The sequence below is a fragment of the Hyperoodon ampullatus genome (assembly GCF_949752795.1).
Source record: "Hyperoodon ampullatus genome assembly, chromosome: 4".
In the NCBI taxonomy this organism is placed as follows: Eukaryota; Metazoa; Chordata; class Mammalia; order Artiodactyla; family Ziphiidae; genus Hyperoodon; species Hyperoodon ampullatus.
This window is the reverse complement of record NC_136917.1, coordinates 73,354,705-73,372,363: the sequence shown is the minus strand read 5'-3', so window position 1 is coordinate 73,372,363 and position 17,659 is coordinate 73,354,705. Positions and strand designations below refer to the sequence as shown.

The 17,659-nt window shown below is 35.1% G+C and overlaps 1 protein-coding gene across 6 annotated transcripts in view; it reads left to right on the top strand.

Annotated features, from left to right (window-relative positions):
* Positions 1 to 17,659, top strand: part of CSNK1G3 (casein kinase 1 gamma 3) — a gene marked incomplete at both ends in the record, with an annotated part of 88,882 nt that overhangs the window by 15,956 nt on the left and 55,267 nt on the right. For all 6 annotated transcript variants that reach the window (XM_079703422.1, XM_079703420.1, XM_079703419.1 and 3 more), the window contains one exon: positions 3,954 to 4,023. In XM_079703422.1, coding sequence (XP_079559548.1) covers positions 3,954 to 4,023 — 70 coding nt within the window. The remainder of the gene's footprint in view (positions 1 to 3,953; positions 4,024 to 17,659) is intronic.

Sequence of the window (17,659 nt, the reverse complement as noted above, 5' to 3'; positions counted from 1 at the left end):
ACTCAAATCAATAAAATTAGAAATGAAAAAGGAGAAGTGACACCAGACCCCACAGAAATACAAAGCATCCTAAGACACTACTACAAGGAACTCTATGCCAATAAAATGGACAGCCTAGAAGAAATTGACAAATTCTTAGAAAGGTATAACCTTCCAAGGCTGAACCAGGAGGAAATAGAAAATATAAACAGACCAATCACAAGTAATGAAATAGAAACTGTGATTAAAGATCTTTCAACAAACAAAAGTCCAGGACCAGATGGCTTCACAGGTGAATTCTATCAAACATTTAGAGAAGAGCTAACACCCATCCTTCTCAAGCTCTTCCAAAAAATTTCGGAGGAAGGAACAGTCCCAAACTCATTCTGTGAGGCCACCATCACCCTGATACCAAAACCAGACAAAGATACTACAAAAAAAGAAAATTACAGACCAATATCACTGATGAATGTATATGCAAAAATCCTCAACAAAATACTAGCAAACAGAATCCAACAGCACATTAAAAGGATCATACACCATGATCAAGTGGGATTTATCCCAGGGATGCAAGGATTCTTCAATATATTCAAATCAATCAATGTGATACACCATATTAACAAATTGAAGAATAAAAACCATATGATCATCTCGATAGATGCAGAGAAAGCTTTTGACAACATTGAACACCCATTTATGATAAAAACTCTCCAGAAAGTGGGCATAGAGGGAACCTACCTCAACATAATAAAGGCCATATATGACAGACCCACACCAAACATCATTCTCAATGGTGAAGAACTGAAAGCATTTCCTCTAAGATCAGGAACAGGAAAAGGATGTCCCCTCTCACCACTATTATTCAACATAGCTTTGGAAATCCTAGCCTCGGCAGTCAGAGAAGAAAAAGAAATAAAAAGAATTCAAATTGGAAAAGAAGAAGTAAAACTGTCACTGTTTGCAGATGACATGGTACTATACACAGAGAATCCTAAAGATGCCACCAGGAAACTACTAGAGCTAATCAGTGAATTTGGTAAAGTTGCAGGATACAAAATAAATGCACAGAAATCTCTGGCATTCCTATACACTAATGATGAAAAATCTGAAAGAGAAATTAAGGAAACACTCCCATTTACGATTGCAACAAAAAGAATAAAATACCTAGGAATAAACCTACCTAGGGAGACAAAAGACCTGTATGCAGAAAACTATAAGACACTGATGAAAGAAATTAAAGATGATACCAACAGGTGGAGAGATATACCATGTTCTTGGATTGGAAGAATCAATATTGTGAAAATGACTATACTACCCAAAGCAATCTACACATTGAATGCAATCCCTATCAAATTACCAATGGCATTTTTTATGGAACTAGAACAAAAAATCTTAAAATTTGTATGGAGACACAAAAGACCCTGAATAGCCAAAGCAGTCTTGAGGGAAAAAAACGGAGCTGGAGGAATCAGACTCCCTGACTTCAGACTATACTACAAAGCTACAGTAATCAAGACAATATGGTACTGGCAGAAGAACAGAAACATAGATCAATGGAACAGGTAGAAAGCTCAGAGGTAAACCTACGCACGTATGGCCAACTAATCTATGACAAAGGAGGCAAGGATATACAATGGAGAAAAGACAGTCTCTTCAATAAGTGGTGCTTATAAGTGGTGGGAAAACTGGAGAGCTACATGGAAAAGAATGAAATTAGAGCACTCTCTAACACCATACACAAAAATAAACTCAAAATGGATTTGAGACCTAAATGTAAGACCGGACACTATAAAAGTCTTAGAGGAAAACATAGGAAGAGCACTCTTTGACATAGATCACAGCAAGATCTTTTTTGATCCACCTCCTAGAGTAATGGAAATAAAAACAAAAATAAACAAATGGGACCTAATGAAACTTAAAAGCTTTTGCATAGCAAAGGAAACCATAAAGAAGACGAAAAGACAACCCTCAGAATGGGAGAAAATATTTGCTAAAGAAGCAACTGACAATTAATCTCCCAAATATATAAACGGCTCATGCAGCTCGATATTAAAAAAACAAACAACCCAATCCAAAAATGGGCAGAAAACCTAAGTAGTCATTTCTCCAAAGAAGACGTACAGATGGCCAAGAAGCACATGAAAAGCTGCTCAGCATCACTAATTGTTAGAGAAATGCAAATTAAAACTACAGTGAGGTATCACCTCACACCAGTTAGAATGGGCTTCATCAGAAAATGAAGGTTCCTCTTGCACTGTTGGTGGGAATGTAAATTGATACAGCCACTATGGAGAACAGTATGGAGGTTCCTTAAAAAATAAAAATAGAATTGCCATATGATCCAGCAATCCCACTACTGGGCATATACCCTGAGAAAACCATAATTCAAAAGGAGTCATGTACCAATATGTTCATTGCAGCTCTATTTACCAGGACATGTAAGCAACCTAAGCGTCCATCAACAGATGAATGGATAAAGAAGATGTGGCCCATATATACAATTGAATATTACTTAGCCAAAAAAAGGAACGAAACTGAGTTATTTGTAGTGAGGTGGATGGACCTAGAGACTGTCATACAGAGTGAAGTAAGTCAGAAAGAGAAAAATAAATACCGTATGCTAACACATATATATGGAATCTAAAAAAAAATAAAAGAAAATGATCAGAAGAACCTAGGGGCAAGATGGGAATAAAGATGCAGACCTACTAGAGAATGGACTTGAGGATACGTGGAGGGGGAAGGGTAAGCTGGGACAAAGTTAGACAGTGTCATGGACATATATACAGTACCAAACAAAATAGGTAGCTAGGGGGAAGGAGCCACATAGCACAGGGACATCAGCTTGGTGCTTTGTGGCCTCCTAGAGGGGTGGGATCAGGAGGGTGGGAGGGAGGGAGATGCAAGAGGGAAGAGATATGGGGATATATGTATATGTATAACTGATTCAGTTTGTTATAAAGCAGAAACTGACACACCATTGTAAAGCAATTATACCCTAATAAAGATGTTAAAAAAAAAAAAGGCACATGCACCCCAATGTTCATTGCAGCACTATTTACAATAGCCAGGTCATGGAAGCAACCTAAATGCCCATCAACAGACGAATGGATAAAGAAGAAGTGGTACATATATACAATGGAATATTACTCAGCCATAAAAAGGAACAAAATTGGGTCATTTGTTGAGACGTGGATGGATCTAGAGACTGTCATACATAGTGAAGTAAGTCAGAAAGAGAAAAACAAATATCATATATTAATGCATATATGTGGAACCTAGAAAAATGGTACGAATGAACCGGTTTTCAGGGTAGAAATTGAGACACAGATATAGAGAATAAACGTATGCACACCAAGGGGGGCAAGCAGCGGGGGGTGGTGGTGGTGGTGTGATGAATTGGGCTGTTGGGATTGACATGTATACACTGATGTGTATTAAATGGATGACTAATGAGAACCTGCTGTATTAAAAAAAAGTGATCAAATGTATTTTATTGGAAAAAAGCAAAAATAGACCATATTTACTGTCTAAAAATATATATATATATTTGATCTTTAATAAAAAAACCAACAGAAATTAAAAATTCACCTTTGACCTTACTCAAACCTAGATCCCTCTCCTGAGTTAACTACTGGTTTATTATGTAGCTTCTAAAGACCTTTTCTAATGCATTCATATGCTTCTGAATGTTTGAAATATTAAATATTATTTTGCTTTATTGAGGTGGGTCTTTCCATATGTATGGATACTATATGTATTTGTGGAAATTGTTGAACACAGTTTTACTCTGTCTCAGATTGTATTTTAATCAAGGCAAAACGTTGAGATATTACAAGGAACAATGCTTGGAATGCCAAAAAAAAAAAAAAAAAAAAGAGTTGACACCAAGATTTATAAATTCGGAATTGGGGCCTAGTGATATTTTAATAACTTAAATATTTTTTGTTGATGCTTGTTTTTTTTTTAATTAGGAGCCCATGAAATCCAGAGCACCACAACTACATTTGGAATACAGATTCTACAAGCAGTTAGGATCTGGAGGTAAAGTCTTATATTAATTTTTAAATTTGTAATAAAACAGATTGTCATGATAATAACTCTGTAGTTTCAAAGAATAGTATGTTAAATTTAGTTAATATTAATCACTTCTTAAGGCAATGCTTAGTAGATATTTTCTTACTAGAGTCTTCCCTTTTTATTCTAAATATGACATTTTTGGAGCTTTTTGTGCTGGTACTAATATAAATAGAGAACATTGTAAAAAAATTTAATTTGAGAATATAAGGTGCATATAGTTTCCAGGTGCTTAGCCTTTTTGATGGTATTATAGTTATTGAAATGACTTATAACATGGTGGTAGGCTGAAAAATGGCTGCATAAAAAATATCCATATCATAATCCCTGGAATCTGTAAATGTTACCTTATAGTAAAGACTCCACAGGTATGATTAAGTTAAGGATCTTGAGATCAGGAGGTTATTCTGGGTTATCTGGTGGCCCCTAAATGCAGTCACAAATGTCCTTGTAAAAGAGAGTCAGAAGAACCATTAACGTACACAGAAGAGGAGAAGGCAAAGTGGCTACAGAGGCCAAGATTGGAGTGATATAGCCATAAGCCAAGGAATGCTGGCAGCCATGAAAACCTGGTATAGGATTGTCCTATAGAACCTCCTTGATTCAGCCTGTTGAAACTGATTTCAAATGTTTGGTCTCCAGAACTGTGAGAAAATAAATTTTTGTTATTTTAAGCCACAGGTGTGTAGTAATTAACAGTGGCTGTAGGAAATTAATACAGGTATATTTTTACATAAACTCTAAATCTAAGTGAGAATGGATATTTTGTGCCATTGGAAAAAACTAATGAGAAAATTTCCCGTTTTACATTGCATTTACTTTATGTTAACGTTTCTCTCAACTCCACTTTTTCTGTTCACTACTATTCTAACTGTAATGATTTTATACATACAATTTCTTATCAAGTAGGGATATTTTGTTTCCCCAGATTTAATAAAATGGAATTTTTTCATGTGTTTTTTTTGTAAGCACATGTTTACATTCTACTTGGTAGAGTTGTACATTTTTTAATACATTATCAATTTTGCTTTCTTTTTTTTCCTAAGAGCATACTTTCCGAATGAGTAGTCATTGTGGGGACAATAAGTTGACATTTTGTAATAATGTTTTTATCATTATAAACGTTCTATAATGCATGTTTAAGTCTGATACACACAGGCCTCCAGGACTTATCAAAATTATCAGGACTTATCAAAACTTATCAAAATTACCACTGACAACTGAGATGTAAATGACTGGCAAGTGACAGAAAGCCCTAAGAAGCTAAGTGGAAAAAAAAAAAGGAGTTTATTGACTTATGTACTGTAAATTCAGGGAAAGGACTTAGCTATAAGACATTGCAATAACTGTCATCAGGGACATTCTTGAGTTTGTCTTTATGCTCTCTGCCTTTTTGTGTATGTGTAAGCTTTTTTCTCTGATTGGCCCTTCTTATGAGATGGCAAAGGTGCTTACCAACAGCCCAGCTTAGCAATTTTAAAAGTATCTGTTAGCTAAAAATTTCAACAAAAGTTCTAGGACTGAATCTTACTGTTTTATTTTGTGTCTAATGATTTAATCACTGAATTTGATTGCCCAGACTTACTCATCACAGGCACTACCTGTGAAGTTCAGGGACTGAGAATGGGGAGAGGTGTTGTCTAATGGGAAATTGAGGTGTTACCAGAAGAAGGAAGATTGGATGCTGGGGAGATGAAAATAAGAGATCTATCTACTTAAGTAGTAAAACTATCATTTGGAAAAATAGGATTGAATACTTTAATTGGATAAGAATGAGTAAGTTAATTTGGAGTTTAGGGAGTCATTGAATTGAATACCATGGTGCACTTACTTTTATTATTATATTCTTTACTTTTTTTAACTTTAAAATTTATGTCAGGGATAGTAATAATAAAGTGGAACATACATCTGTTAGCACTTGAATGCCAAAGGGCTGTTGTGCCCCACGACTCCAGGGACCGCCATTTAGTCTGCATATATAAGGGTGCTCCCCTGTACTCCAGGGCATAGCACTTACATAAATTGAAATATGAGTGTTATTGCTTGAAGGTGTGTGCTATGGTGGCTCTGAAACTCTGACAGGTGTGTGTAGTTTTGAGTGTTTCATGTGAATCATGTGAATTTTAGTCACTTGTTAGTGTTTTTATCAATCACGAATTTTAAAAACACTTTTGAGTACTCGTGAGCTTTATAGAAAAACAAGAGTGTTTAATTGTTTTGAGGAGAGACTGATGACTTAAAAATTATTTGATTTTGGAATTGCTACTTGAAAGGATTGTATTTTCAGACTGCTCTTAATCACAAGTGGTGCATTCATAGTAATTTAATCTGTAATTCTTTTATGATATTGTAAGTTTCATTTAAGTAGCAACTTGCTTGTTAGTGTTCTCTTTAAAAATAGATATACTGGGCTTCCCTTGTGGTGCAGTGGTTAAGAATTCACCTGCCAGTGCAGGGGACATGGGTTTGAGCCCTGGTCCGGGAAGATGCCACATGCTGCGGAGCAACTAAGCCCGTGCGCCACAACTACTGAGCCTGCGCTCTGGAGCCTGTGCTCCGCAACAAGAGAAGCCACCACAATGAGCAGCCCGCCCAGCACAACAAAGAGTAGCCCCCACTCTTGGCAACTAAAGAAAGCCCGTGCACAGCAATGAAGACCCAATGCAGCCAAAAATAAATAAAATAAACAAAATTTTAAAATTAGATATATTTAATCACTATTCAGAATATATAAAGAAGTCCTAAAACTCAACAACAAAAATACAAACAATCCAACTTTAAAGTGGGCACAGAACTTGAATAGACATTTTTCTAAAGAAGGTAGATATACAAATGACCAATAAGCGCATGAAAAGATGCTGAATATCACTAATCATTAGGAAAATGTAAGTCAAAACCACAAAGACATACCACTTCACACGCATTAGGGTGGCTGTTATTAACTAAATAAAGGAAAAGCAAACCGAAAACCAGTAAACAACTAGTGTTGGTGTGAATGTGGAGAAATTGGGATCTTTGTGCATTACTGGTGGGAATGTGGATTGCTGCAGCTGCTGTGGAAAACAGTACGACTGTTCCTCAAAAAATTAAACATAGAATTACCATTTGATCCAGCAGTTCCACTTCTAATTATATGCATAAAAGAACTGAAAGCAGGGACTTAAACAGATAGTTGTACACCCATGTTCATAGCAGTGTGATTTGCAATAGCCAAAAGGTGGAAACAACTTTGAATGGATGTACAAAGTGTGCTTATATATATAGAAGGGAATATTATTCAGCCCTAAAAGGAAGAAAATTCTGACACGTGCTACAATATAGAGGAACCTTGAGAACGTTATGCTAAATGAAGTAAGCTAGTCACAAAAGGATAAATGCTGTGTGATTCCACTTTTTGAGATACCCAGAGTAGTCAGATTCATAGAGACGGAATGCAGAATGGTGGTTGCCAGGGGCTGAGAGGAGAGGGGAGTGGGAAAATATTGTTTAATGGGTATAGAGTTTCAGTCTGGGATGATGAAAAAGTTCTGGAGGTGGATAGTGGAGGTGGTTGCACAACAATGTGACTATACATGATGCCACTGAACTGTACATTTAAAAATGGTTGGGGCCTCCCTGGTGGCGCAGTGGTTGAGAGCCCGCCTGCCGATGCAGGGGATACGGGTTCGTGCCCCGGTCTGGGAGGATCCCATATGCCGCGGAGCGGCTGGGCCCGTGAGCCATGGCTGCTGGGCCTGCGCATCCGGAGCCTGTGCTCCGCAACGGGAGAGGCCACAACAGTGAGAGGCCCGCGTACCACAAAAAAAAAAAAAAAAAAAAAAAAAAAAAAAAAAAAAAAAAAAATGGTTAAAATGATAAATTTTCTATTATGTATATTTTGCCACAGCAAAAACAAATTAAAACAGATTTATTTAGAATTTACTGAGATATCTGTGAAATAATATACAGTTTATCTAGTTCTACTCTCTAGATTTTGATTCTCCTGTAAGTCTTTGTCCTTATCTAATCTTCCTGGCAGTATCCCACTTTTCTCTCTTATTTGTTCACTGAATCTGTTACATATATACAGTAGGACTGTACAGCTTTACTGCAGTGTGCATATGAGGGTTGACTCTTTATCTTATTTATAGCTTTCCATAGGATTAGAATATTGTTTTATACCATTATCACTTTCTCTGATAGCAAAAATTTAATGTTTCAAATGGTCTTGTTTTGTAATATCCACTCAGCATTTATTGAGTAAAATGAAGATCTAGATTTGGGAGTCATCAACACATAGGTGGTTTTTAAAGCTAAGGGAATCGATGAGGTCTCCCATAGGAGAGTGTAGAGTGTGTCAAGAGAAGAGGAACATAGGCAAAACCATGATGACCACTGCATTGGGTAAGAATAAATTTGACTGTCAGTATCAAAAATCATGACAGCAGTAGCTTAAACAAGTAAAGCAATGTTATGTGAGGAAAAATAAACAAGGAGTCCTGAAGTGGACAATTGTAAGATTGATATGGCTACACAGAAGTAAGGAATCAGGCTCACTCTAGCTTCTTCCTTGTGTTTTTAGTATGTGGCTTTCATTTTTATGATTCTGGATTTTTTTGTAACAGGAGGGAGGAAGGAAAGGATGAAATTACCATCTATATAAGGATAATTTCCAATTCTTTATCCTGGCCTTCATTCTTAAAATCTAGTCATACATGTATGTCCCTACTAGAATCAGAAATTCTATATACCCAGAATTTCTCTCCCTATCTTCTTTCCCCTTACTTTTCCAATGATTTCTCTCTCTTCCAAAAGACCTGTTTGTTTTTCTGGATTATCTTGTTCCATTAGTGGCTCACCCATTCAAGCTGAAAGTGTTAGTCACCTTTAATTTTGTCTTTTTGGGATAATCATCAAAAAGGTCCATCAGTTATGTCTCTTAAGAGATCTCTTGACTTCATTCTCTTCTCCCAGTCTTCATTGTCACCTTTTTTTTGAATTGGGCTTCTTTTTGTGCATCTCACTTCCTTCTTCCCTTCATTCCTCTTAGAGACTTGTCATTTAGTATAAAGTCCACATTTCTTTCTCTTTCTACTCGACCCACTTTTTAGTTGCACTAAACTTAGTGTTCTCTGAATAGATCTTATTATTTTCATATATCTGTATTCTTCTTTCTGGAATGTCTTTCTTTCTCAGTGAATTCTTTCTTCAGTTCCCAGCTAAAGTGTCTCCTCTTTTGCAGTGCATTTTCTGGTATCTGTTTCATTCCAGAAAAAGCTTCTTCTTTGACTTGAAATTATTTTGAATACATCTTCATTTTTCTTTCATCATACCATATTATATTTATATTTGCTTATGTCTCTCTCCTCCATTAAAATTTGAACTCTTTGAGGGCAGTGAGAATCATCTTTTTATCCTTGAAACTGAGCAGAATGATTGACAATTGTAGGCCCTTGGTAAATGGTTGAAATGGTAAATTCTTTAATAAGAATAATAGACTGTTTTCTATCATCAGATGTGAAGTTGCAGTACATAATCTCCAATATTTCCTATAGCTTTTTAGCTTTCGTGATCGTATGTTTAAAGTTTCATATATTAATATTATGTAAAATGATATTATTACATTTTGAGTTTATTCCACTTTTGACAAATAGACATAACCATGTAATTTCAAAAATTTATTTATTTTAATTAATATCATTTGTATCACCCTATGATTAGGTAAATTTAATTTTAGAGATCCAGACATAGAAGGAAAAAAAGTCAGTGATGAGTAATTTTTAAATGATCAGAAACGATAAACCAAGGGCATATGCAGGTAGTTATTAACTGACTGTACAATTCAGCTGCCTAAAAATAATCACTTTCTAGAGAAGCATAGGTTTTAATTATTAGAGTTAATTCAGTTTTTGTTTTATTTACTTGAAAAAAAGTATAGTTGAATTGTTGATATGATACTTCATGAAAATGCATGAGACATAGTTTGCAATGTATGGGGAAAAATTTTTTGAAGATCTGTGATTCCAAATAATGCTTCTGTGTCTTAAATTATTTCCTTGACATCAGATGGTTTATATAGGCCATATTGACCTAATTTGCAATCATTTATTCCTTGGAATTTCTTTATCAGCTTATACTTCATCACAGAAAGTCAAATAACCTTTTTTTTCCTGTCATAAATTACTATTCTTGGAAGATCTCTAACTATGGAAATGATGTTAAATATACTATTTGAGACCATGCATATGTTAAATTGTTAAATAATTTTTTCTCGAGTGGCTTGCCTTTTTTTAAAAATTTATTTTTAACATCTTTATTGGAGTACCATCCACCTCACTACAAATAACTCAGTTTCGTTCCTTTTTATGGCGGAGTAATATTCCATTGTATATATGTGCCACATCTTCTTTATCCATTCATCTGTTGATGGACACTTAGTTTGCTTCCATGTCCTGGCTATTGTAAATAGAGCTGCAATGAACATTTTGGTACATGACTCTTTTTGAATTATGGTTTTCTCAGGGTATATGCCCAGTAGTGGGATTGCTGGGTCGTATGGTAGTTCTATTTTTAGTTTTTTAAGGAACCTCCATACTGTTCTCTGTAGTGGCTGTATCAATTTACATTCCCACCAGCAGTGCCAGAGGGTTCCTTTTCTCCACACCCTCTCCAGCATTTATCGTTTCTAGATTTTTTGATGATGGCCATTCTGACTGGTGTGAGATGATATCTCATTGTAGTTTTGATTTGCATTTCTCTAATGATTAATGATGTTGAGCATTCTTTCATGTGTTTTTTGTCAATCTGTATATTTTATTTGGAGAAATGTCTATTTAGGTCTTCTGCCCATTTTTGGATTGGGTTGTTTGTTTTTTTGATATCGAGCTGCATGAGTTGCTTGTATATTTTGGAGATTAATCCTTTGTCAGTTGCTTCATTTGCAAATATTTTCTCCCATCTGAGGGTTGTCTTTTCGTCTTGTTTATGGTTTCCTTTACTGTGCAAAAGCTTTTAAGTTTCATTAGGTCCCATTTACTTATTTTTGTTTTTATTTCCATTTCTCTAGGAGGTGGGTCAAAAAGCATCTTGCTGTGGTTTATGTCACAGAATGTTCTGTCTATGTTTTCCTCTAAGAGTTTGATGGTGTCTGGCCTTATATTTAGGTCTTTAATCCATTTTGAGTTTATTTTTGTGTATAAAAATATGGAACGCTTCACGAATTTGCATGTCATCCTTGCGCAGGGGCCATGCTAATCTTCTCTGTATCGTTCCAATTTTAGTATATGTGCTGCCGAAGCAAGCATGGCTTGACTTTTTGATGTTGCCTGAACTGTGTAGTTCTAAAAAATAATTTGATAATAGCAGCAGTGGCTGTTTCTAAAATTAACACTTGTCATAGTATTGCCTTCTAAGAATTAGAAAAACTTCTCTTCATTCTTTATACTGACCTTTCTGCCTTCTTGGTTTATGTCTTGTTTATTGGTGTATTTAGCCCTGTCTCCTAGCTAAGTGGGCTTTGGTGGTTCCATATTGTATGAACACTTTATCATACTGTTCACTTTTGAGAAAGGTTGTAGGTAATAGTATAAGCCTTTTAAATGTGGGTATATGCATTAAATAATTTCTAAAATTTATTCATTAAGTTGGCAGATTAGAGTTTCTCTGACCATGTTTTAAGAATTTAAGAAATTCGGGCTTCCCTCGTGGCGCAGTGGTTGAGAGTCTGCCTGCCGATGCAGGGGACATGGGTTCGTGCCCCGGTCCGGGAAGATTCCACATGCCGCGGAGTGGCTGGGCCCGTGAGCCATGGCCGCTGAGCCTGCGTGTCCAGAGTCTGTGCTCCGCAACGGGAGAGGCCACGGCAGTGAGAGGCCCGCGTATCGCAAAAAAAAAAAAAAAAAAAAGAATTTAAGAAATTCTGCTCTTTCTATATATCTTATAAGTGTCTTTTTGAGAAAAAAGAAAGAAAATATTGTCAAAACCATGGAAGTTAAGTGAATAAAATAATTAGAACATTACCTGTTATATTTTGGTATTAACAGAAATAATGAAGAATACTATACAGGTGAGGTGGTGGTTAGTGTAGACTTATTTCAGCCTAAATAACCAACAGTTTATGTAGCAGCTTCTTAGACTTCCTTTTTTCTGTATTAGCTTAAATGCATTTAGGAGACCTCTTAAGTGAATGTAATATTTCTATCTCTTTTTAGAGGCCTTTCTGTATGGGAATTTCTATAAGTTATGCATTGCTAAACTTTTACTAATTTATATGTGAATATGTATATTGGTACTGTTGGATAGAAGTGTACAAAGTTTTTCTGTTAAATTTGTAGTTTATGGAGAACGTGTGTGTTTAAAGAATGCTATGCATTATCAATATAAGAAAGAAAGGTTAACCGATAGTGGTTTTAATTTGGTTTATATGGTCCAGGTATTAGGATAGTTTATGTTGTGTGGTAATTATACTATTAATATTTTCAGTGATTAATTAATACACAATAATTTTACATAAAAAACAGACCTTATTTTTGAATAGGGTATAACTAAATGGTAATGAAGGACTTAATTTTCTGAAATACAGCATCATTTTTGTAATTCCCTATGTAATCATAAGAAGTATAAAGCCATGAAAAATAATATGATTTCATGTTTTATTTTTATTTTTGATTTAAATATAAAGAAGCATATTGTGAGAAGAACAGATTTGTAAGCTTGCAGATTGGGGGTAAAAATGGTAATAGAGAATCCATTTTTTCTTAACTGTTTATGCCTAAAGAGGATAGTAACTGAATAATATATAATATATAATATTTATTCAATATTCCATATATTATAATAAACATTACTTGTTTGTAGGTGATGTTACTTTTTAATGTTCTTTGAAATTAAGACTAATTTTTAAATGTGTAAATAGAATTATCACTGAAAGGACTCTTTTACAGTGGGGTGGCTTTTCCTTTTATTTGGGGTTAATTGCTAGAATATTACTAAATGTGGGTGATGTGGTATTTTAATGGAATGACTGTTACCAAGTTTGGAACTGATTGCACCTGTTTGTTCATATCAGGGCTTCCTAATCAGACAGAACAGTAATTCTCAAACTTTTGGGTCTCATGATCCTTTTAGACTACTAAAACTTTTTGAGGATCCCAGAGGGCTTTTGTTATTGTGGGTTATAGCTATTGATATTTATCATATGAGAAATTAAAACAAATATAAAAATATTGCTGTATTCATTTTAAAATAACAACAATAGTATTTTAAAATCACAACTAATGCTATTTTCCAAATTTGAGAAAAGTGGCCTTGTTTTACATGTTGTGCACATCTCGTTAATGTCTGGCTTAAAAAAACAATGGATTCTGACTTCAATTCATTGCCATATCACATTCACGTAGCCTCTGGAAAACTTGGCTTTCACTTGTGAGAGAATGAGAGTGAAAAAGGTAAATAACATCTTGGTGTTATAAAAATAATTTTGATGTCACTGCCCTCCTGAAAGAGTCTCATGGACCACCTACTCCTGTCCCTAAGTGTCTGCAGACCATGTGTTGAGAACTGCTGAGCTAGAAGTATAAGCATTTGTGCTAAAGGTTAAGAATGCCTGAAAGCAAAACTTCCTTGGAAAAGAACGTAGCCTATGTGATAATTCTGTACTTAATATTTCTAATCAGATTTTAGTTTTTCTTTCTTTTTTTTTAATGGTCTTAGTTGCAGCACATGGGGTCTTTCGTTGCGGTGTGCAGGCTTCCCTCTAGTTGTGGCACATGGGCTCCATAGTACATGGGCTCTGTAGTGTGACACTTGGGCTCTCTAGCTGTGGTGTACGGGCTTAGTTGCCCCGCAGCTTATGGGATCTTTGGTCCCCGACCAGGGATCGACAGTGTCCCCTACGTTGCAAGATGGATTCTTAACCACTGGACCACCAGGGAAGTCCCAGATTTTAGTTTTTCTTGATCAAATCTGTAGAGTTTAAATTTCCTGTTAAGAATGTTAATACTGTTGTTCTAATCCTTCCTACATGAATAATACTGGACCTGAAAATGGAAAGAAACATCATGATAATATTTCTTTTAATAACATGCTTAACTGTTGCCCACCTATAAGGAACTGAAGTACCAAGCAGTATTGACAGTATTAGACCTCCAAGTGTTATTTTGTGACTTTAATTAATTAATGTTGTTTTGTCACTTAAGTGGAATGCTGAAATATAAAATGAAGTCTTCAATTAATTTTGGGAGAGTGATGGTGAGATTGTATTTTCATATAATGTGTGAGTTTTGTATTCTTGCCCATTCTTGAGCTTTTCTTGGGAAAAAATATACTTGTCTTGAATATTGGGGATGCTGATAAGCATCACTGAAAATTAGTGATGTTTGAAGCTATCAGACTAACTTTCATCAACTCACCATCAATGACTTTTTATAGTAGTCTCAAAAATACTCTTAGGACAATTGGAATTGGGTGGAGTAAAAGTTTATAGTTGAAAATTCACTGGGTGTAAGAACAAATAAAAAAGCTTGCTTTTGCCCATGAGTTGGATTGCATTCGTGCAGTTCAGTAGCCAAAAACTTTGATCAAGAGACACAGCTAGTAACTTAAAACATTCATTACTCTTTGTTCTCAGCCTTCTTTCTGAGCCTGTCTCTTCTTTCTTGCCCTCTTGTCCTTCACCTCTCCCACTTTCAAAAACTCTCTTTCTTCTGTATCATATTTATATTGATATGGTTTTGTTCGGTGTTTGCTTAGGGTACTCCTCAGCCCCTGTTTGTTAGTTGCAACTTTTCCTAACTCATAACAATTTAATTTGTTTGCTCAGTGTTAGAAAACTGCCCAGACTTGTCCTGGGAAATGAAATTTTAGTTTGGTCTTTACAGTGTTTGCTTTATATTCTTGATTTTAAAAAAATATATGACTCTTGATCCTATACTTCAATGATAAAATATGTGTTGAAATACATTAGTAGTTATGTAAGAAGTTTTTGCATTCATTGACTCATAAACCAGTATGTATCTCGAAGAGTCAGTTAGAGTGAAATCGTCTTTTTTTTCACCACAGATCTGTGCTGAGTCATGTTTTAAGGTAAAATTATGTTGCGTGATAAAGCTGAGGTATTTTTATTCTGATTGGAGACTAAATGTCTGTTTAATTGACTCAGTGAAATGTAATACTGTTTATGGAATTTAGCCATGTTGGGTAAGGTAGAGATAGATGTTTTTGAGACACTTTGAAACCATTAAAGAAAGGAAGTTTTGGAGAAAATTGAAGCTGTTCTCATTTGTCCCTTTATTGATCTTTTTCTTGGTGTTATTTTAGAAACCCAAAGTTATATTATGTGTATAGCTTTATTGAATGTACATGTTAGGTACATAATAATTCTCTCAACAGTGAGTTGGCTTATATGAAATACAGCAGAGCAGATTTACTTATGCTTACCTCTCTTCAACTCTGAGAAATTCTGTGTGAATAATTATGAATTTTGAGCTATGCTTAATAGGTAAGTTTGAAAAGAGGAGACTTGAAGGTTGGGTAAAAGGAAAAGTTGGCAATTTGGATAACAGAACTGTGGTAGAAAAATTTGAAAAGCAGCCTTAGAAAAGCTCAAACAGTAAGGTAGAGTAAATCTGAGCCTTAGAATGGATCCATTTCTTCTGTTAAGGACGTATGGTAGGAAGGGAGAGGAAGCCAAAATTATTTTATAAGGTGACAGAGTCTGAATAGTACACAGTTGACCTTTGAACAATGTGGGTTTGAACAGTGTGGGTCCACTTATACATGGATTTTTTTCAATAGTAAATACTACAGTACTATACAATATAAGGTTGGTTGAATCCAAGGATCTGGAACCTCAGACACGGAGGAACTGAAATATGTATATAGAGGGCTGACTATAAGTTATACATGGATTTTTGACTGCATGGAGTGTCAGTGCCCCTAACTCCTGTGTTTTTCAAGGGTCGACTCTACTTTGCTTAATTCCGAGTAGATCCAAAATGAAGTTAATAGTTAAGAGTAGAAGTAAGGCTCTGTAACTTTAAATATTAGGGAGAGTGTTTGAGAAATACTTGCTCAGTTATAGTTAATACTTGGATTAAATAAATGTGGTCTAAATCTTTTTCCAATTCAAGTTTTTCTTTGTAGTCCCAGAATAATATTTTTAAGTTATGTAAGTTTCAGGTGTGCAGCATTATAATTTGACATCTGTACAGGCGTACCTTGTTTCATTGTGCTTTGCTTTATTGTGCTTCACATTTTTTTTTTTAACAAATTGAAAGTTTATGGCAGCCCTACAGTGAGCAAATCTTCGATACCATTTTTCCAACAGCATCTGCTCACACCTTGTTTCTGTGTCACATTTTGGTAATCTTCACAGTATTTCAAACTTTTCCATTATTATTACATTTGTTATGGTGATCTGTGATCAGTGATCTTTGATGTTACTACTATGCCTCACTGAAGGGTCAGATGATGGTTAGCATTTTTAGCCATAAAGTGTTTTTAAGGTATGTACATGGTATTTTTAGGCAATGCTACTGTACACTTAATAGACTACAGTATAGTGTAAACATAACTTTGTATGCACCAGGAAACCAAAAAATTCATCTGACTTTATTTCGGTATTCCCTTTATTGTGGTGGTCTGGAACTGAACCCAAAATATTTCCTAAATAAGCCTGTAGACACTACAAAGTGATCATCAGCACATTTCTAGTTACCATCCATCACCATACAGCTGACCCCCTTTACCCATTTCACCCATTCCACCCAACTCCCTTTCCCTTTGGTAAACACTAATCTGATCTCTGTATCTATGAGTTTGTTTTTGTTTTATTTTGTTTGTTCATTTGTTTTTTTACGTTCCACACATGAGTGAAATTTTACGGTATTTGTCTTTCTTAACTTATGTCACTTAACATAAAACTTTCAGGGTCCATCCATGTTGCCGCAAATGGCAGGATTGGATTTAATTCTTTTTTTGTGGTGGAGTAGTTTTCCTTTGTGTATATGTACCACATTTTCTTTATCCATTCATGCACCTATGGACACTTAGGTTATTTCTATATGTTGGCCGTTGTAAATAATGCTGCAATAAACGTAGGGGTTCATATATCTTTTCAAATTGTCTTTGTGTTCTTCAGATAATACCTAGAAGTAGAATAGCTGGGTTAGATGGTAGTTCTATTCTTAATTTTTTGAGGAATCTCTATACTGTTTTCCATGGTGGCTGCACCAATTTTCAGTCCCACCAACAGTGTACAAGGGTTTCCTTTTCTCCACATCTTCTCTAATATTTATAATTTTTTTCTTTTTGCTAACAGCCATTTTGACAGGTGTGAGGTGATCTCTCATTGTGGTTTTGATTTGCATTTCCCTCATAATTAGTGATGTTGAACATCTTTTCATGTACCTTTTGGCCATCTGTATGTCTTCTTTAGAAACATGTCTATTCATTAAAAAAATGTCCATTTTTTAATCAGCTTGTTTGTTTTTGAGTTGTATGGGATCTTTATATATTTTGGATAATAATCCCTTATTGGAGTTACAAATATCTTCTCCCATTCAGTAGCTTGCCTTTTCGTTTTGATGATGGTTTCCTTCACTGTGCAGAAACTTTTTAGTTTGAT